General features: G+C 40.0%; 1 protein-coding gene across 1 annotated transcript; it reads left to right on the top strand.

Annotated features, from left to right (window-relative positions):
* The first annotated feature begins 582 nt into the window (after positions 1–582).
* Positions 583–17,316, top strand: LOC137286376 (uncharacterized). The gene is made up of 6 exons (XM_067818192.1): positions 583–847; positions 5,580–5,656; positions 8,797–8,853; positions 9,499–9,611; positions 11,647–11,785; positions 15,375–17,316. The coding sequence occupies exons 1-6, from the start codon at positions 784–786 to the stop codon at positions 15,642–15,644; spliced, it is 720 nt and encodes a 239-aa protein (XP_067674293.1). The 5' UTR covers positions 583–783; the 3' UTR covers positions 15,645–17,316.
* Positions 17,317–20,851: the final 3,535 nt, after the last annotated feature.

Here is a 20,851-nt window from a genome sequence, read left to right on the forward strand (position 1 = left end):
TAAGATCAGGGATCCGGTGGTCAGACTTGGTGGACACGTCATCGGTTCCCGGTTACGCAGATCGATGCTCATGCTCTCGATCTCTGGATAGTCTGATCCAGACTCGATTATTTACAGACCGCTGTCATATAGCTGGAATATTGCTGAGTGCGACGTAAAACTAAACTCACTCACTCACTCTCTTCCAGTCCAGCGGGGCACAACACATAAACAAATAGTTCACTCGTCTTAACATGCGATATATTTAAACGGGGTCTTCCTACTTGTTGTTACTGTGGATTTTGCAATTAATTTCATTCTTTTTTTTTATTCGGAATTAAGATCAGATGAAAGCGAAGTTGTTCGGGCGGTGTATACATAATACATGTGGTGCAATAAATATATCATCACAACGTCTGTAAAATGTAGGACATGTGTTGTAAATACTGAATCGCCTCAAATAGTGGGACATACTGAGGGAGCAACACTGGTATATATATTTTTAGATGGCCACGGTTACTAAACAAACACAGAGGGGATCAACGGTTTGTCCTCTGCTGGGCATGTAGCTAGGACGTCACCATTGAAATGTACAGAGTTGTCGTTCTTGGTGGTAGTTTATATCGCATAATATTGCTATAGGGCAATTACGTCACCAGCGGAGACATGTTTCAGGTGAAATATTCAACACGTGGCGTCTGCTCAGTCAGGTGGGACGAATAGCCGGATCCATAGCTGTATTTTGAGAGCTGGTTGTCACGAACGCTGGGTAGCTGATCTACTGCGTCTTTGAACCGTGACATCATGGAGGACAGACAAAGATTGAACGTGGCCAATGGGGTCATTTCTGGAGTTGTTATTTTATGTGGTAAGCGACTTTTAAAATTCAGAAATGCTTTCTGATCGTTCTGTTGTAACACACACCACACACCTATCTTGGGTTAACTCCATATAGTACGTTCCAGAATAGCGTGCATTTTTACATTTTTATGATGTGAAGGCTTAGCAAGGATATAGAGATATTGATATTTGGAAGCTTTGGGGGTTGGGTTTGGGGTAGTGAAGGGGTGGAGGTTTGAAGGAGTGGTGTGTCCTGAAAATATTGTGTCTTAACACAATGTGTTTGATTTAATATCGTTGTTGGCTACATTCAATGCAGACCCGTGAAATAACTCAACAGTGGCAAAACAATACCTATCTCTATCAGAGGTTACATCAGTGTTCAGATGCCACGATCACGGAGTGACCCGTGAAGGTCCCGGGGTAGAATAGGCCTTCAGCAACCCATGCTTGCCATAAAAGGCGACTATGCAATTATTGCAACACATGCAACCCACTTTTGAAGAGATCCGTGAGGGTCCAGGTTAGAATATAGATATAGGATATATCTCGCTGCCTTGGTTGCCTCATGTCGTCGGTTCCCAATTACGCAGATTGGTGTTCATACTGTTGATCACTGGATTGTCTGGTCCAGATTCGATTATTTACAGACCGCCGCCATATAGCTGGAATATTGCTGAGTGTGACGTAAAACTAAACTCACTCACTTTGATAGCCAGTCAGGCTTGGCATGTCTGAAAGTTACTAGCCCACAAAATAGTTCCCTAGCTGAAATTTGCATGTAGAAACTATGCAAAAGGTTATATGAATGACTAGCAGGTCGGGTCAGTGGCTGTGGAGAATTACTGCCCCGCCTGGATTTTTAGTAGTCACGAGCTAGTGGGTCAGTGCCTATTTCGCACACTGATTATGACAGACGTAGTGATAAGAATACTTTGTGGATTGGGTCCCGGGATAAGACACAAAGGATAAAACTGGGATAAAACTACGTATCAGTGTACCCGTGCTGATCCGGGTTAGTAATGGTCATCAGCTACTGCATGTTGTAAGAGGCGACAAACGGGCGGTCGGGCTCACTGACTTTGTTGACACATTTGATCTTATCTCAAACACGTGGATCGATGCTTTCGCTGTTGATCACTGGATTCTCCGGCCCAGACTTGATTATTGACACACCGCTGTGATAGAAGGTATAGTGCGGAGTTAACCAGCTAACAAAAAAAGCCTTCCAGCCAGTCCTACAAATAAACCAACCAGTCAACAAACATACAAAGAATCAAACAATCGAAGAAATAAATACAAAATTTACTTAAAAACGAATACATGAAATGAAACGTAACGACCCTTGTTAAAGTAGCAGACACAGCTACACTATGTGTCATTCTGTTTATGGAATATAGCGATCGAATCATACTACTCGCGTGGACATTGTCTTTACTATGCATTATAGACACATTAAAATGGCGAGATTGAATTTTATATGTTTTTGTGTATGAATATGTTCTTAAAATGACTATTGAAAACATTTTTAAAAGTTTTTTTAATACACTGACTAGGGGTGGTGTGGTGTAGCTTAGTGGTTGAAGCGAGACCCGGTGTGAACTTCGCACTTTATTACAATAAAAATTAAAATAACTGAAGCCTATTTCTGGTGTCCCAAGTATTAATGGAAATTTTACTAAACGCGGTGTAAAGCTAAACTCACTCACTCTACATGTCTTCTGTAAGTCAATGTTAAAGTACCGCGGTCACGTTGACCTCTGTATCAAACCATGAGTATCCTATCCCTGACATTTTATTTTTATCTTCCAAAACGTTTCACAGACTCCGAAGACATCGCAGTTGCTTCTTTCAAGTACAGATTACCTAAACTGCTTATTTGCCGAGTCATTTACGGGCCACCCGTAATTATACCGTAGCCCTAGCTGCTAACTGTCCTACGTTTTGGAAGCCTGGACGTATTAAGTCGGGTGGTTCGATACCTACCCGGCTTCCATGATAGAAGATACTATTTAAAAATGTTATAATATACAGTGTTCCCAGAAATTATTGAGAAAATCTTGGTTTTTTTTTTATAATGATGCTAAGATTGGAAAAAGGGCTTTCACTATGCACTAAGCATACTAAATAAGGGAGACAACTCTCGAAGGCTTAGAAGGCAGCTCATTACGTCAAGAGTTATCTCCCTTGTCTGAGCAGACGGCTTCCTGTGTTGACATGGCAGAATTTACAGCAAGAGAGAAAAGAAAGCTCATTCTAGATGATTTTGAAAGGGGTGAGGCTGATGCTTAAGTGTTAGCTTGTAGACATGGTATTCCTCTGTCTACAGTATACAGAACTTTGAAGAATATTCAAACAGGAACCGGGATAGAGCACAAAGCAGGGGCAGGTCGGCCTAGGAAATTCAGTGTTGTGGATCGCCGAAGACACTTGGGCAGATTGTGAGTAGGGGCAAATTGAAAAGTGTTGAGAACATCAGAAATGAAATGATTAGCAGAGGAAGTCCTCAGGTATGCAATGAAACAGTTAGGCAGGAATTACAGAGACTTAATTGGGTGAAAAAACGTGGAATACCCTCGCCGTTGATGAAAGATGCACAAAAGGAAAAACGTTTAAACTGGTGTCAGGCTCATGAAAATCAAGATTAGGATAATGTTTTCTTTTCGGATGAAAGTTCTGTTTGGCTTTTCCCTAATTGTGTGAAAATTTGGACCAAAGATACTGTCAAACCTATCTACCAGCGACCAAAACATAGCCCGAAGTTTCTCATGTTGGGTGGCATATCGGCTCGCGGAGTGACGCCATTGTGTGTTTTCACGGGAAACTTGACAAAAGAAAGATACGTTGACATTCTAAATGGTCACCTTCTTCCGACAGCACAAACATTGTATGAAGATGATTGGATTTTCCAGCATGATAATGACCCAAAACACACTGCGCGCTACACAAAACAGTGGTTGTCGGGCGAAAATGTTCAAGTTTTAGACTGGCCCAGTTACAGCCCAGACCTAAACCCAATTGAGAATGTGTGGGGAGTCATGAAGGACAGAATACACCAAAAGGGACTGAGAAATATTGAAGATATGAAGGCCGAGGTGGTCCAATATTGGGATACCCTGTCACACGATTACCTACAAACTTTGATGGGTAGTGTGCCAAGGCGTATTCAGGCATGCATTGCTGAGCGAGGAGGTCTAACAAAGTACTAAAACAAGACTGAGACTGTAAAAGGATGATGTTTTAACATGTTTATGTAAGTAAAACGCCAGAAGTTAATAAACGTAATGAGTTACATGACGCAACATGATTCTCAATAATTTCTGGGAACACTATATATAACTACTTACAAGAAACCGCCAAGTCACCGAGTAGGGCCTCAGGCGTAATAATGTGCAAGCTTAAATCATCTGGGGGAATGCCGTATGATGTATTTAACAATCTGTTTAATATATAATCTGGTTCAGCCGATTTTGACATATGACTCGGTTATTTATGGCAGTCAACGAGAATTTAGTTGTATTAATGGGGTGTAAAATAAGGCATCCCGTTTCTTTTCGGGGGCGGGGGTGGGGTGTGTGTGTGTACACATTTCAAACTTAGGTGTCCGTGGTGAGATGGGCTGGTTCGCGCAACTTACCAAATAAAGACTAAAAGTCTTCAGATTTTGGAGAAGGTTAAACTCCGTCTCGCCATCTGGACTTGCTGCACAGATACGAACGTGGTCTCGTCTTTCCAGTGTGATGGGTTGGGATGGTTTGTATCATGTTTACCTCTCATGGGCTTCCATCTATAGACATAGACATTTAGAATTTCTCTCCCAGTGAATTTCACACAATCATTCGTATATTAAAAGTCAATAACCACATTAATAAAATAGATATGTATTGTACAGTGAAGCGTTACAAGTCGGGGGTCATCTCAAAATCTTCATATTCAAGAAAGTTCTTTAATCCTCGCAATGACATGAGCGCCTGTGCTCAGAGTGAGCGAGTTTTGTTTTGCCGTTTATAGTATTATTCTTAGCATTAGCACAAGAGGATCACCAGGGATTGGCTTCATACACTGTACCAATATGAGGAGTCGAACCCGGCTTGACGGCGTGACGAGCGAACGCTTCAATCACTAGGCTACCCGACTCCACCCTTACAGCTCCATCCACTCAAACCACTGTCGTTACAAGCCACTAATTAGTACCTCGAACCCCTCGCCTGGCTGTTCTGTTAGCTGTACTCACTCCCCTGTAGCTGGACTAACTGCTACTACTGGTAAGCGCGTTAAGTTAGGTGTTGGTAGTGAGTAGGTGACTATCGATACTTTGGGAGATAATAGAGAATCACAGCTCCCTGATCATTATTGCTCCGTAGATGGCCACTGTTGCTAATAATTGACAAAACAAATATGACGATACCATATTTATTAACATTCACAAATGAATTACTTCAGATCTTGACACATACTAGAAGTTAGAGTGAGATCAGTTGTTCTATGCGACATACATATTGCCCACCATATGTCCAGTGGCACAAAGGTATGAATCAAGATTTCTTTCATATAATATATATACATACTCTAGTCCACGGCGTTTAATCTTGTCGTCTCTAACTACGTATGTTGCTTCCTGCGTTTGGGAGCAGACTGTCCGCAATTCAGTTGCAAAATCTGTACTTGGCTGGTTGTTTCATGTGGCAACCGTCCACATGGTTGTTTGTTCTTGGACCGTCATATTCCACCGTATTATGATATATACCCATGTTTTCCAGGAATTATCTTTGGTGCAATCACGGCTTCTGTGGCCACCTATCACTCATCATCCCCAGCATGGACGTATTCCTTTGCGGTAAGTTTTCCAAGAGTGAGTGAGTGAGTGAGTGAGTGAGTGATCGAGTGAGTTTTACGCCGCACTCAGCAATGTTCCAGCTATATTATCAAGCCTGGACCAGATAATCCAGTGACCAACAACATGAGGATCGATTTGCACAACTGGGAACCAATGACATGTGCCAACCAAGTCAGCGAGTCTAACCACCCGATCCCGTTACTCGCCTCTTACGACAAGCATAGAAGCCTTTTATGACAAGCATGACTTGCTGAAGGCCTATTCTGTCCCGACTCTTCACGGATCCACTGTCATAGGGGCGGTGGGGTAGCCTAGTGGTTTAAGCATTCACTCGTCACGCTTCAGACCCCGGTTCGATTCCCCACATGAGTACAGTGTGTGAAGCCCATTTGTGGATGTCCCCAGTTGGAAAATTGCTAAAAGCGGCGTAAAACGAAATCCACTCAGTGTCATAATAGTGTTTGAAAGGTTGGTACCCCTTTACCTGAAACGTTGTGAAATGTACAACCCAAAGACTAGAAATGCTGCCATGTTGATAACACCAAACAGCTGACCAAGATAAGAGACGTCAACCTCCCGTCTCATTAAGTGTTTGACGTTAGTTTTGAGCAGATCATCGACGTTTGCCTACTTGCCTAAATGGCCCATCCCTCACTTACGTTAGGCCTTCGTAACCAAATTCTATTTGAAGAAAACAGAGTGTCTATTTTATACAATTAAAAACTGAAAGAACTGCAGCTACAAAATTGAAACAAAGAACTGATTTTGTGAAACCTCCCGCCCCGCTGACACCCACCTAAAAGAACGTAAAACCTCTACTGTCAAGGTAAACAGCAAATCAGCCCTCATAGATCACCAAAGAAAATTCCAAACCCATCAGATCAAGTTCGACGAATTCGAGGTCTTTTCAACCAAACACCAGGACTTCGCAAAAGAAAACTGCTGGAAGCCATCGAAATCCGCCGCCACAAACCTTTGATCAACAGAGACCAATGATACTACATACAATCGGCCTATGAAGAACTAATTAAACTATAGACTATCTAAACATCGTGTCTATTTGTTGTTACTACTCAATCCTCCTTGCTCGTGGGCTTCATCACTAGTGTTATTTGTTGCATATAGGTCCTTGCTGGTCTCTTCCAGTTATGTACCAATTTGTATTCCGTTACATGGTGTTGTCAAGGCATGTTCTCTATTCGCCCACATCTCATTTCGCCCACAGTCATAAAACAACACGTTATGGTCTTCTGGCCAGTGATTACATAACTATCAGTATGTGTCATCCCCGTGATTTGAAAGTGGACTCTCCAACTTCAAAGATAAAAAGTCACTTTGCTTCTACGAATGTTGTATTCCTGTATCATTCATTCGATCGATCGATCGATCGTTCGTTCGTTCGTTCGTTCGTTCGTTCGTTCGTTCGTTCGTTCGTTCGTTCGTTTAAATACAAACATAATATGTGTTTTAACAGAATGAATCCAGTCTTACATACAGTCTAATACATTTACAGTACATTTTCACACACTATCTTAGCTGTTTAAAAGATATTAGTTGAAGCCCTTCTTAATTTAACGCGATGGGTGCCGAGCCGCGTCGAGTAACTGGAGCGCTGTTCTCCTTTCCAGTAGCTAACTGATGACGACGTCTGTCCAGACCGCTGTCCAGGTTTCTGTGGACTCTGACTCTGGGGCGGACACCCGCGCCATGTTCGAGCTGTCTCCTGGCCAGTCTGTTTGGTTGTCAATGTTGTTGTCAACCGTTTTCAATGTTAATCCGCTGTTTGTCACCGCATACTGTGTATAAGAGCTTTTCACCATTTGGTTGTAGTCACTTTTAGCTTGATGACGATGCAAGAATCTACAGTAAAACGTAATCCATAAAGTTGCATGTTTTAGTTTTAACTCACCAACCTCTAGAAACAATTAACTACAGTTTCGTTTAATTAGGTATACTTAAACACCAACCATTTATAGAAATAATAATCTGTGGCTGAGTATTTTTTTGAGAACGTGTATTTATTCTGTGAGTATATTTATTGATAGCTGTCGTGGCTTACGCCAAACTGTATTAATTAAATTTCAATAGTTTTTAGTAGCGCTTTTAAGGAAATATTCAAAGCGTTCTTTGAGTGCTGACCAATCACCAGAAGACTTTTCTTCTTGTGGCCCTGATATTTCCAACTTATATAATTAATAATCAAACATGATAAAGTCAAACGTGATGGAAAATGCGTCTTTGCATTTATTTCGTTTTAATCAATTTTGTGAGTATTTATGACATTTTTTGGTAACAGCTGCGTTTTATACCGTGAAATATTGTTGCAACTGATTCAGAATGACTAAGGTTATCTCATATTACATTTAACGGATTAAATTCGTGAAAACATAGTTATGCTTATCTTTCCAGGAGAGTATAGTAGTAAGCCGAGACATTGGCATGCATAGCTTATTCATAAAATTTTGATTTTACGAATGTGATTCTAGATATTGCCACATATGAGTGTGGTCTCTTTTGATGCATCTTTGATGAACCTCGCTAAAATAGTTACTGTTTAATCGGCAATATATCTTGATTTAATATATAAATTAAGTACCCTTTTGGGGACAGAAAGACAAACTACGTACATATTAATGAAAACACGTGCAAGGGCATGGAATTCTAAATATTAGATCGGATCCCTCATTCATCCAGCTCAGGCCAGTTAACCAGCTCATTATCTTATGGCATCAATCGAATTTTGCAAACCGCTTGTCACTCTTATATCGCAAACGTCTCGGCGCAGGGAACTTGACTCTCTCTTCAGCATGTCACCTCGTTTCAACCCTCCTTATCTTATTTTATACTATTTTAATCACATAATATGTGTTTTAACGATACCATTATCTCGTAGGCCTAGATGGCCGGATGCTCTTACGTTTTCAGTATATTTTATGTGCTTATATCAACGATGTTATTGTAAAAGCATGTGACACTGGAGTGAAATATTTTTTTCTTCTTCAAAGTAGTCAGAGCAGGTATACGTTTTATGGAATACTTTCATGGACCTCATCTATTTTGTATTGTTGCAAACGTAAAATAGAAGCCACAGTCTGCAAAATGCTGAACTAACTTGATTAAATATAATATTTTCCTTTCAGTACATAACACCTGGGGTTTTTGGGATCGTTGCTGCTGTGACCAAAAAGACTGGTCTCGTAAGTAGTAATTTTAGCTATACATGCTTACAGCTGCTCATGTACGCATCAGTTGTTACTGAATGCATAAACTGTTCAGATGTGCGACTGTTTACATATGCATGCAACTGTTCTGACATGCATGCAGCTATGCAGGTATGATTACAAATGTTCAGATATGCATGGAACTGCTCAGATGTGAATACCAGTGTTCAGATATTCTTGCAACTTTTCAGATATGCATACAACACTTCAGATGTGATAAAACTAAAAACGGCTTTGATAATGGGCTTCTGTATGTCACCAATTTGATTAGTATTACACAATAAAGTTTTTGCTGCAAGGAGCATGAATTTCCAAACCTACAAGTTTGGGGGGAAATGTCTTTTGCTACTGGCATGTTTTACACAAGCACCAACTGGTTAAATGGTTGCTCCGAAACAGACTTGGTCAATAAACAGCAAGTATCTCATGAGTAAGTTCAGATAAATGTGATTACAGACAGACAAATTTATTCCGTAAATATTACATGATAAATTACCCTGCATGCATCAGATTTAAGTTTTTGAAGATGTTTTTATGGTGAATACTTTAGATAGACAGAATTCAAGTTCCTAGGGTACATCTTTGTCTGTAGATTAACGAGTATTTGTGATTATATTCCAGTACATCACCCACCTCGTCTTATGCTTGCTGACCCTTTGTCTGATGGCCTATGTCAGTTACACTGCGATTGCACTGCTGTCTGCCTTGAGCGCCTTGCATCTCTGCACTGGCAGGTAGGACCGTGGCTTAAAAACATAAACAAATCTTTATTTACACAGTAGATAAATCTTTATTTATACATACACTGAAAGACTACAGTTTGTATATATGTTACAGTGAATATGCCACAAATCAGTAATTTTGCAAAATCGCTGAAAATTTCAGGGATTTTATAAAATTACTGATTCACTCGGTGATTTCACGAAATCCCTGGTTTTCCTTGGGATTTAATGACATCCTTGAAAATCACAACTGTTTTTACATGTTCCCTGAAATGAATATATCGACATTATCGTATTCCTAGTGTTAGTTTAGACAGTACTGCTCGTAAATTTTGCATTTGTAATAAGTAAAGACAAAACGCGACAAAAAATAAAACGATTATACTTTCAGCAAAGTCATAAAATAAGCGAGTGAGTGAGTGGGTTAGTTTTACGCCGGACTCAGCAATATTCCAGCCCGACTAACGGGATCGGGTGGTCATACTCGCTGACACATGTCATCGGTTCCCAGTTTTGCAGATCGATGCTCATGCTGTTGATCACTGGCTTGTCTGGTCCAGACTCGATTATTTACAGACCGCCGCCATGTAGCTCAAATATTGCTGAGTGCGGAGTAAAACTAAACTCATTCACACACGGTCATAGAGTTGATCAAGGTAGTTATCTGTTTGAAACAAAGTCACGTGAGTGGGGCCTTACCGAAACGTTGACCCCTAGGGTTGAGTGTAAAAATCCTTTGATGTAATATGTTTTTTACCGTTGCTGTTTTAATGGATTAAAGTCTCGGTGTCACCCAAAGTTGAACTCAAGAGCGAAAGGTGATCACCATTTTAAGCATGAGATCTGTTCACCTGCAGGAATATTATTATTTTTTGAGTTCACTCAGTGCCTGTTATTTAGTTCCCTCTATGCCACCAATTAATCCAGTCATATCACATATACAAGGCAGCATGGCGTACACTCAAATGTCATATTCCATCATGGCAAATGCACAGCTTGATCACTTCTTTCTTTCTATGTGTTAAAAATATCACGGGTTTGACATATCCACTATAACATATACACAAAGAACGTATTTAAGCAGCCCCTGAACTTTTGCAATGGCAGGTTTTCAAGTCGTTCATAAAAAATCGAAACGATAAAAAAACTTTGCCTTTTTATGATCGGTATCATCCTTTGATTCGACAAAAGGATGAATATTGCTCATTTTATAAAGCAAAACCATTTCTGTAAAAGCTTGGCCCTGGAATGTGTAATGTAGAATTTACACATTTCAAGTCATAGACGATTCATGGTCAATACTTACTGTAAGATCCATATGACTGTATGTCAGCCCGCACTCTCCTCCTTATACCCACTGCCCACCTCAGAATCCTCTGAAAGGCCAGTCTGCGTCATTCCTTGTGTAAAGCTGCTGCCATTTGTGCCAGGTTCTGTACAGCAGGATCCCTTTGTCCTAGATATGCTCCAAAGGGTTAAAACAGTTTTTAGCGAGTTTTGTGCTGCTTTTAACCATAGTTCAGCAATATCATTTCGGGAGACACTAACATGGGCTTTATGCATTGTACCCATGTTATGAATCGAACCCGGATTAACGTCATGACGAGTGAAGGCATTAACAACTAGGCTACCCCATCGCCCCTCATCATATCAGATCGATGCTGGTCTGATGATGTCAAATATACGAGAGTTTAGCCCAGGGACAATTGTCAGCAGAACACCGTCCAACTTCAACCTTGCTGAGTGAAGCATTAAAAAACCTAAAACAAAAAACAAAACCAACAAAAATAGAAAACAAAACAACAGCAACAAAACAATCGTGAAAATATATATGTACACGAATGTGTGCATGAAGAAGAATGGTTTGTACTGATGCAGAACTAGTATTGTGGTGTGTATAGTAAATATAGCTATGAGACTTGCTACATGTTGGACTTCACTTTCTCAGTAAAGTACAGATTCAGAATCAGAATCAGAAAGAGTAATGCGATTTGTAACGCGTTACTGTTGACCAGTTCCTGAATGGCATTATGCATTTATTATACAGTTCCTACACAATATCAGCGTGGGACTCGTGTGGATCGACGTACGGGATGGTCGTGGGTATTCTGGTCATACTCATTCTGGCATGGCTGCTCACACTGGCCAATTGCATCATGTCTGCTATCCTTGGCAACAAACCACAGGTACGTCACGCCTGACTTCACAAACATGTTTCACACAGGTGTTTGACAGAACAGAGCATTACAGCATTGTCGTACCTGCTATTGGCACATCCAGCATTGTCATACCTGTTATTATCACATCCAGCATTGTCATACCTGTTATTAACACATCCAGCATTGTCATACCTGTTATTATCACATCCAGCATTGTCATACCTGTTATTATCACATCCAGCATTGTCATACCTGTTATTATCAAATCCAGCATTATCATACCTGTTATGATCAAATCCAGCATTATCATACTTATTCTCGTCACATCCAGCATTGTCATACCTGTTATTATCACATCCATCATTGTCATACCTGTTATGATCAAATCCAGCATTGTCATACCTGTTATTATCAAATCCAGCAGTATCATACCTGTTATGATCAAATCCAGCATTGTCATACTTATTCTCGTCACATCCAGCATTACCATACCTTTCATTATCTCGTACAGCATTATCATACTTCTTGTTATTACAGCCAGCATTATCATACATGTTATTATCACATCCAGCATTATCATACTTATTATTGTCACACCCAGCATTATTGTACCTTTTATTATCACGTACAACATTATCATACTTGTTACTATCAAGACCAACATTATCATACATGTTATTATCACATCTAGCATTATCATACATGTTATTATCACATTCAACATTATCATACCTGTCAGTATTACTCCCAACCTTCATCATACTGGTCATTACCACATTCAACATTATCATGTATGCCATTATCCCATACCTCTTTATAATTCTTTTCTCAATCATATCTGACATTTTGGTCATTGCCATATCACACCTGTCATTATCACACCCGAGTCTGCCATTATCATCATGTCCGGTAGTTACATCTAGTATTATCAGAACCTGTCATTATCATAACTGACAACATCATATCTTACATAGCAGTATCTAATATCGTTATACAGGTCAGACCATCATATCTGTCAATATCCTAACTGACATCACCATATCTAACACTGCAGTATCTAACATCGTTTTACAGGTCACATGACCATATCTGACAATATCACAGCTAACAATATCATATCTAACAGCAATATCTGACACCACCACACATGTCATTATCGTGTCTGGCATTATCACATCTGTTCATGGGTGTCGTTAAAGAGGTAAATGATATATCCACCTGTGAGTTGGCTCTCCTGGGACATGCTCGTGTTCATGGGTTTCATTAAAGAAGTGAATGGTTAGCTTCCCTGGAACATATCTGACTGTTTGTAGGTTTCATTAAAGATCTAAATTGTATGAGCAAAAATTCTCTCCCCAGGAACAGGCCAATCTGTGTTCATGGGGTTTTGCCAACAAAGTAAATGATATAAGCTAGGAAGAGTTAGCTCCCCTAGAACACACCCATGTTCATGGGTTGGCAAAAGAAGTAAATGGTATAGGCACGAAAGAGTTATCTCCCCTGAAACATACATGTGTTCATGGGGTTTTACCAACGAAGTAACTGATATAGCCATGGAAGAGTTAGCTCCCCTGGAACACACCCCATGTTCATGGGTTGGCAAAAGGGGTAAATGGTATAGACACGAAAGAGTTGGCTCCCTTGGAACATGCCTGTGTTCATGGCATTTTGCCAACGAAGTAACTGATATAAGCTCGGAAGAGTAAGCTCCCCTGGAACATATCTGTGTTCATGGGTTCCGTGAAAGAGGTAAATGGTATAAACACGGAAAAGTTAGCTCCCCTGGAACATATCTGTGTTTATGAGGTTTTGCCAAAGAAGAAAATGATATAAGCACGGAAGAGTTAGCTCCCCTGGATTATACCTGTGTTCATGGGTACCGTGAAAGAGGTAAATGACTGAAGTACCAAAGCGTTAGCTCCCCCGGAATACATCAGTATTCATGGGTTTGGTTAAAGAGGTAAATGATATAAGCACGGAAGAGCTCTCTTGGTACATGTGTTTCTGGAATAATGTTCAAAAAGACACGTTATACAGCTTAACTTCCTCACCCAGTTAACGTAAATATAACTCTAATCTCGTTTTCTGAAAGGTCCCCGACATTTCATGAACAGATCTTTCAGTCTCAAGAAGTGGGTGTATTTTACACACATTTACAAGGCTAATTTAAAACCACTTAGATTCGATTTACTGATGTATCCGCAAGAAAGCGAGTCTGTTTTTACGAGTAAATTTGGGCCTCTTTTCGGATGAGAATTTGCACCAATGGGTACAGGTGTTTATATTCATTGCAAACCACCGGTATGTGGCTCAAGCATTTATCAGGGAGACGTTAAACAACATGCAAGCAAACAAACAAGAAACAACGACTTTTTAAACAAATATTCATATATTTTGAAAATTATATTGAAAGCTGTCCTTTTTTATATATGTTGTTATTTGATCACTAGTACTGGTCTACCCTCGATGTTTGTTTATGTTCCATGAGCCGCAGGGACCAGTGAACAACGTATTTATCTTACCAAACACCTCAAAGTTAATTTTGAATTGTTTGAAGCACGGGCATAAATCTTTTCGTAATCATTGCTAGATTTTGCAGACCAAATAAAAAGCAAAACAAACAAAAACAAACAAACAAACAAAAATAATAAAAATATAAACAACACCAATTGCAAATCAAACAACCAAAAACCCTCAGATTTAGAGTTATCTCCCTTTCGTCGATTTGCATGCGCAAAACATCGGTAGTTTCCGTACATCTCACACGATGTAATCTAATTTGAGACAAAGAATTACTAACACGAAGTACTATATGGATACAGAATTCCCAGCGGGGTACATATAATGTTACTCACATGTAAGCGGGGTACATTGAAAATAATAGACGGAAACACCTTTATCAGAAAGCGACCTTTATGTGTGAGCAGAGATAAAGTGATATAGCAGTAGTACTAACGTATGCTTAAAGTCACTTACTGCATGGTTCCATCGTAAGGCCTTTCTATCAGTACGGCTGCCTTTTTCGTGACTGAAAGAGTGTAGTTGTTGGTGCAACATCATTAAAGGGGACAGCGGAAATGGACATTACGCATCGGAGAAGAAAAGGCCTCAAGTTATACTCCTTTATTCGCTACTTCTAAGAGTTTCCAAATAGTAGTCAGAAACGTCAGAATGTTCGGATTTGAGTGAGTGAGTATGTTTTACGCTGCATTTATCTAACATATATTTCAGCAATATCGTGGCAGAGGACACCATGTTTTTATATTTGTGTGATACGTAAGATGGAGATTTTGCAGTGTATACACGTATAAACTAACGACATGACGCAACCAGCAGCAGAAAATACGGGCGCTTTCGATAAATGAACATAATGATCCTAACCAGTTTTGGCAAAACGCTCAGAACCAAAAGTTTGAAATACTTATATTTGACACAACTTTTATACACTGAAATATGAAACAAATTGATGTTCAGTTGGTTTGTTCTTCAGTTACATTTTGAATAAATGATTCCCCAACCTTTTGGCCTTTTTGTGAGGGATTTGACGTTTTCTTGGACAGTGATAATGTCGGATTATATCAAACAAAATACGTTTTACCAAACATTATCCTTTCAGGCGATGCCAGCAATGATCATTCAACAAGTGCCTCAAATGGCTACTGTTGTACAGATGAACACCACCAGACAAGTCTCACACCCGTACGTGACACCCCAAGGGACCTACTTGCCACCTAACGGAGCCTACATGATACCCCAAGGAGGCTACGTGACAGCCCCGGAACCCCCTCTGCCACAGCGCCATGACCCGCCTGCGGCCCAAGGCCATGACGAACCTCCGCCGCAATATCACGACAGAGCCGAGCTCGTCAAGAACGTTGCTTTGTAGTTAGTAGGGAAGAATGCCGTTTTTAGTGCAACCGACTGTGTTTATGCTTGGCCAATAAGCATTTATAACTATAAACTAGCTGCTTTATTAATCATGTAGATATTTCCATACCTAAAAGGTGCACAGAAGAGGAATTGTTTTGATAGATGTCTTTTTTCTGATAAACCGTATCCTGCATTGTATAAAGGTTAATATTTAATATCGTTAACATTGGTTAACGTTTAAAGTCATTAACATTTTGTGCTTGTAGTGCATTTAATTCGCGTTATGCTAACATGTGTTCTTTCAGATAAAATATTTTCTAATTGTAACCATAATCTTGGTAAAGTATATTTCAAATGGCTCTTCCAATAACACAATCTCCATGAGGATAATTTTATTGTTTTGTAATGAAGTTTCACTTGAAATGACATTTAATTCTTAGACGCCCTTTTAAAGTTCCTGAAGTGGGGAGCTGGGTGCTGTCAAAAGAAATGCTTTGACCTCGTGAATTCTTGACAAAATAATTATGCCTCAGATATTTGAAAATTATCTGCATTTCTGCATTTTGAACTACGTTGTTCGTAAACTGGTATTACTTTTGCTTGTGATTGCTACAACAAAAAAGCATGATCTTGATTCTCCTGAGAGCTAAAGAAAAAAATGTGGTTCAAAACAAGCTACACCTCCTCTGTCATGGAAGGGAGTCGTGTTGTTGCCAAGTTATTTGAAGCCTTTATGGTACAAATATAGTTTTATTCAAAATTTCCCAGCGTCGGGATACTTTTACAAACTGTTTCACTCATCGGTGTGGGGTGGTGGGGTAGCCTAGTGGTTAAAGTGTTCGCTCGTCACGCCGTAGACCCGGGTCGGATTTCCCACATAGGTACAACGTGTGAAGCCAGTTTCTAGTGTTCTCCGCAGGGATGTTGCTAAAAGCGGCGTAAATCAATACTCACTCATTCACTCAGTTTTGGTTAAACAGACCACACAGATCACAAATAACTTCTTACAAGCTGTTACATGAAAGAATGATGGTTATCAATATTACAGTCTTTGCTCATTCTTACCTTATATTCTTCAGTTACAAGTACGTAACAGGTATCCAGGTATTCAGGTATCCAGGTATTCAGGTATCCAGGTATTCAGGTATTCAGGTATTCAGGTATCCATTCATATCATTTCCATAGCAACTATAAAGACCCTATACCGAAACATTCTATAATAAAGAGACTGTCATCCACAAAACATCATGGCGTTCTCATGACTTCCTGCTTGCTACTATCATAATATTGCTGTCTACACGATCGTCTGTCAACACAGGCTGTCTTCATACATCGTTCTTGTTCTTATGGTGAGGTTGTGATATGTGTAAATTGAATTAGAATTTTTGGCAAACTAGTTCAGATTGCTAGTGAACCCAGATCGTGTCCGGGACACGCATTGCCACTGAGAGTGGGCAATGTACGCTGTTTTCACACACCTGATGTGTAATCCTTCCTGAATGAGACGTGCCTGTACCTTGAAGTGGTTTTACTGGTTTTAGCCCTGTTGTGAGGAAATCTGTACATGTTCTGACACTCTTGTGAAATAAACGTTATATAGTCAACAACGTACCACACATCTTGTACACAGTTTTTTTTATTATAAAATACCAAACCGTTTTAATTGAATAAACACTGATATAAGAGAATATTTGTTAATCTTTTTTTGAACAGTTTGAACATAACAGACCGATGTAAAAGAAACTACCAGCCAAACTGCCCTGCCCTGCCCTGCCCTACCCTGCCCTGCCCTGCCCTGCCCTGCCCTTCCCCATGCTTGTCGTAAAAGTGACTAACGGGACCGGGTGGTCAGGCTTGCTTTAATCTATTTCCAGTGGCAACGTGCAGATGAATTTTACTTTAAACATAAAATTAAAGCAATAAAGTGAACTTACGATTGCGAACCTTCATATTTTTTATCTTGCCAACTAAACGTTTAAATCTCAGAATTTTATTCATCTAAGGATAGAAGTTGTTTAACAAATTTTGTAATACAAGGGGCTAAGCGCGGTAGTTGGAACAGTGAAACAAACCTATTTAGTCCCGAGTTACTAGGAATGACGAGTTTATGGATGATCAGCTTCTTTATGTACAACATTAACGTTTCAATATAGACGCTTATGCCGTTTAAAGCATGAGGGCTAACAATGACAATGGATGATAAAACAAGATGATTAACAATGAAAACAAGCAAGATGTTGATGAGATAAGCCGAGGCAAGATAACGGCATGCTAAATAGCATACCAGTAGGAGTGGGGATAGCTAATAGGCGAGGGGATTAGTGAGAGTGAGTGAGCGAGCGAGCGTGTGAGTGAGTGAGTGATGTTTTATGCCGCACTCAGCAAAATTCCAACTATATGGCCAGTCTGGACCAGACAATCCAGTGATCAACAACATGAGCATCGATCTGCGCATACGGGAACCGATAACATGTGTTAACTAAGTCAGCAAGCCTAACCACCCGATCCGTAAGTCGCCTCTTACGACAAGCATAGTCGCCTTTTATGGCAAGCGTTGCCCCCGGACCTTAGTGGGTCCGTTTACTTGTGCATGAAATATGGATGAAACTTATATTTAAAACTGGATGTGATTTTTAATCAGATTATGAAACCTTTATGAGCAATTCATAACCATCTCCTTTCCTTCAATGAACTCGTTCTAAAGGGGAAAAATATTTCCCATCGTTTTTGCTACCGCTGTCACCTGTGAGCATCGTCTAGAAATGACTATCTCACTAGAAGCAAACATTCTGAGATGAAACGACTTGATGTCAAAATTTCGTTTTGAATACATATCCACAACTTACCTATACTGGTCTACAAGATGCCATACAAATTCAATGTTTGTGTTCCTTTTAAAACCTTTCAGCTGTATGATAATGTATGGTGTGTAATGCACATTTCAAACATTCGTTTTTATTTCTCAAATAACACTCAGTTATAACTCGTTACACACTGGTTTGATTTTGTATTTTTATCAGTGTCTGTGATTATTTTTGAATCATTTGATGTGGCGCGTCAGTGCTATTAACTATACAGGGACGGAATGGGTAGCCCTGTGGTTAAAGCGTCTATTCATCACGCCGAAGACCCGGGTTCGGTTTCCAAAATGCGTATTATTATCCTGTCCCTGAATCCCATCATTTTGCCTACTGCCATGTCCTCTCTGCAAAAGCCTTAAATAAAGCAAGTCTAGATTTCCTCATATTCACGAATCTCTGGTCTTAATGGTGCTCCTTTTCAGTTTACATAGCTTAGGTTGTTACTATCAAAAATCATTAAGCTCTTGAGAGACATGTAGAAGTTGGTATTCAGGAATAAGGATGGCAACTTCTTTTTTATTGTTTACACGACGCTCCTGGGCTATCCCTTGGCCCTTGGTCAGTTGGATGAATAGCCCAGAAACGTAGTGTAAACAACGAAGAAGGCACCCATAACATTCTGTCTTGTGGTTTGAAGCACGTAATGCCTCTCCGATAAAAAACATATTTCATGTGCGCTTCTGACACTTGTTCGTATCTAATAGTGGGATGTTTTTGTTTCACGTAACTAACTCCAGTCAATATTTCAATCGTATGATTTATTTCTTTGCTTGGTTGTTGTTTACCGCCACACGTAGCATTTGTATAGCTACAGGACCTACTTATGTTTATGACAGATCAACAGATCAACTTGACAGATCAACTTCAATTAACGTGTTAGACAAATAGACTTTCTTCTGGTAGAAGTCTGACTAATGCTATATCACCACCACAATCGCAAGACACCGGTTCTCATGTTTGGAATAGTGTAATCATAGTATATATAATGAATATCTATCTCCCAAGTTTAAATAAATTTGGGGAAAAATTGTCTTGAAATAGAAACGGACCAACTCCGTACCCGTGTGAGACGCCCTACATATACACATATACTTATGTAACATCTGTGGGTCATTGGTTACTGTGTGGCATTGGTTACATATACGCGTATACCACTGTAACATCTGTGTGGTTTGAGGGGCGGTAGGGTTGCCTAGTGGTTAAAGCGTCAATCCGAAATCCTGGGTTCGATTCCTAAAATAGGTACGATGTATGAAGCCCATTTCTGGTGTCTCCCGCCGTGATATTGCTGGAATATTGCTAAAAGCGGTGTAAAAATAAACTCACTCACTCACTTTTTCACTCCAATTCAGTTCCAGTGATTTGACAACCTGAACTAATAATATTATGACCATTGTAAGCAAGACTTCTGTTTCACGTCTAGATCTGTGCTTGAAACGTCTTCAAACCACTCTTCAATGCGACAGACCCGTGAAGATCCGGGCTAGAGTTGATCTTCAGTAACCAATGCTTGTCGTAAGGGGAATCTAACAGGATCGGATGGTCAGGCTCGCTGACTTGGTTGACACATGTCATCAGGTCCCAATTTCGTAGATCGAAGCTCATAATATTGATCACTAGACTCGATCATTTACAGACCGACGCTGACAGACCGAATATTGCTGAGTGCAGCGTAAAACACCAAGCCAACCAATTAACAAGACCGTGTGTGAAGCGGAGTGGCACGAAACTTCCCTAAGTCATGCTTCCCTTAAGTAATCCAGCGGCTCCAGATGTAGGTGTCTACTTTTCACTCTGAGGCACACGTCCTACAACGACTTGAAAATGGCCCCTCGACACATGCAACATTCAGGGCCTCAGTACATCTTTCAAGACATGTGATATATATGATGATGATGGTGTAGTTGTTAGAGGGCCCACCCTGAGAGTGGAAGGTCGTGGTTCGATTCCGTCATATCATAACTTGTTGGGTGTAAATGTATGTGTGAGTGTGAGTGTGTGTGTGTGTATGTGTGTGTGTGTGCGTGTGCGTGCGTGTGTGTGTGTGTGCGTGTGTGTGTGTGTGTGTGTGTGTGTGTGTGTGTGTGTGTGTAGTAACTTTGTATATATCTTTTATACTGGCCTGTGGTCTGTAAGCAATAGAATACTACGTACCCAAATGACATGTTTCTAATTTTTTAACAAAAATCTGCAATATGTGGGATTAAGCGACAATTAAGTATTAAAGTGATTCATACACAACCGAAATCCCTGGAAAGTGGATGGGCAAATTCCTTCTTGATTTAAATCTGTATGGATTATAGCGTCACTAGTTCTGCCACTTAACCTAATCTGCTTGTCATGTGTGACCGTGTTTTTCTTG

This window comes from Haliotis asinina, chromosome 6 (assembly GCF_037392515.1).
Source record: "Haliotis asinina isolate JCU_RB_2024 chromosome 6, JCU_Hal_asi_v2, whole genome shotgun sequence".
Taxonomy (NCBI): Eukaryota; Metazoa; Mollusca; class Gastropoda; order Lepetellida; family Haliotidae; genus Haliotis; species Haliotis asinina.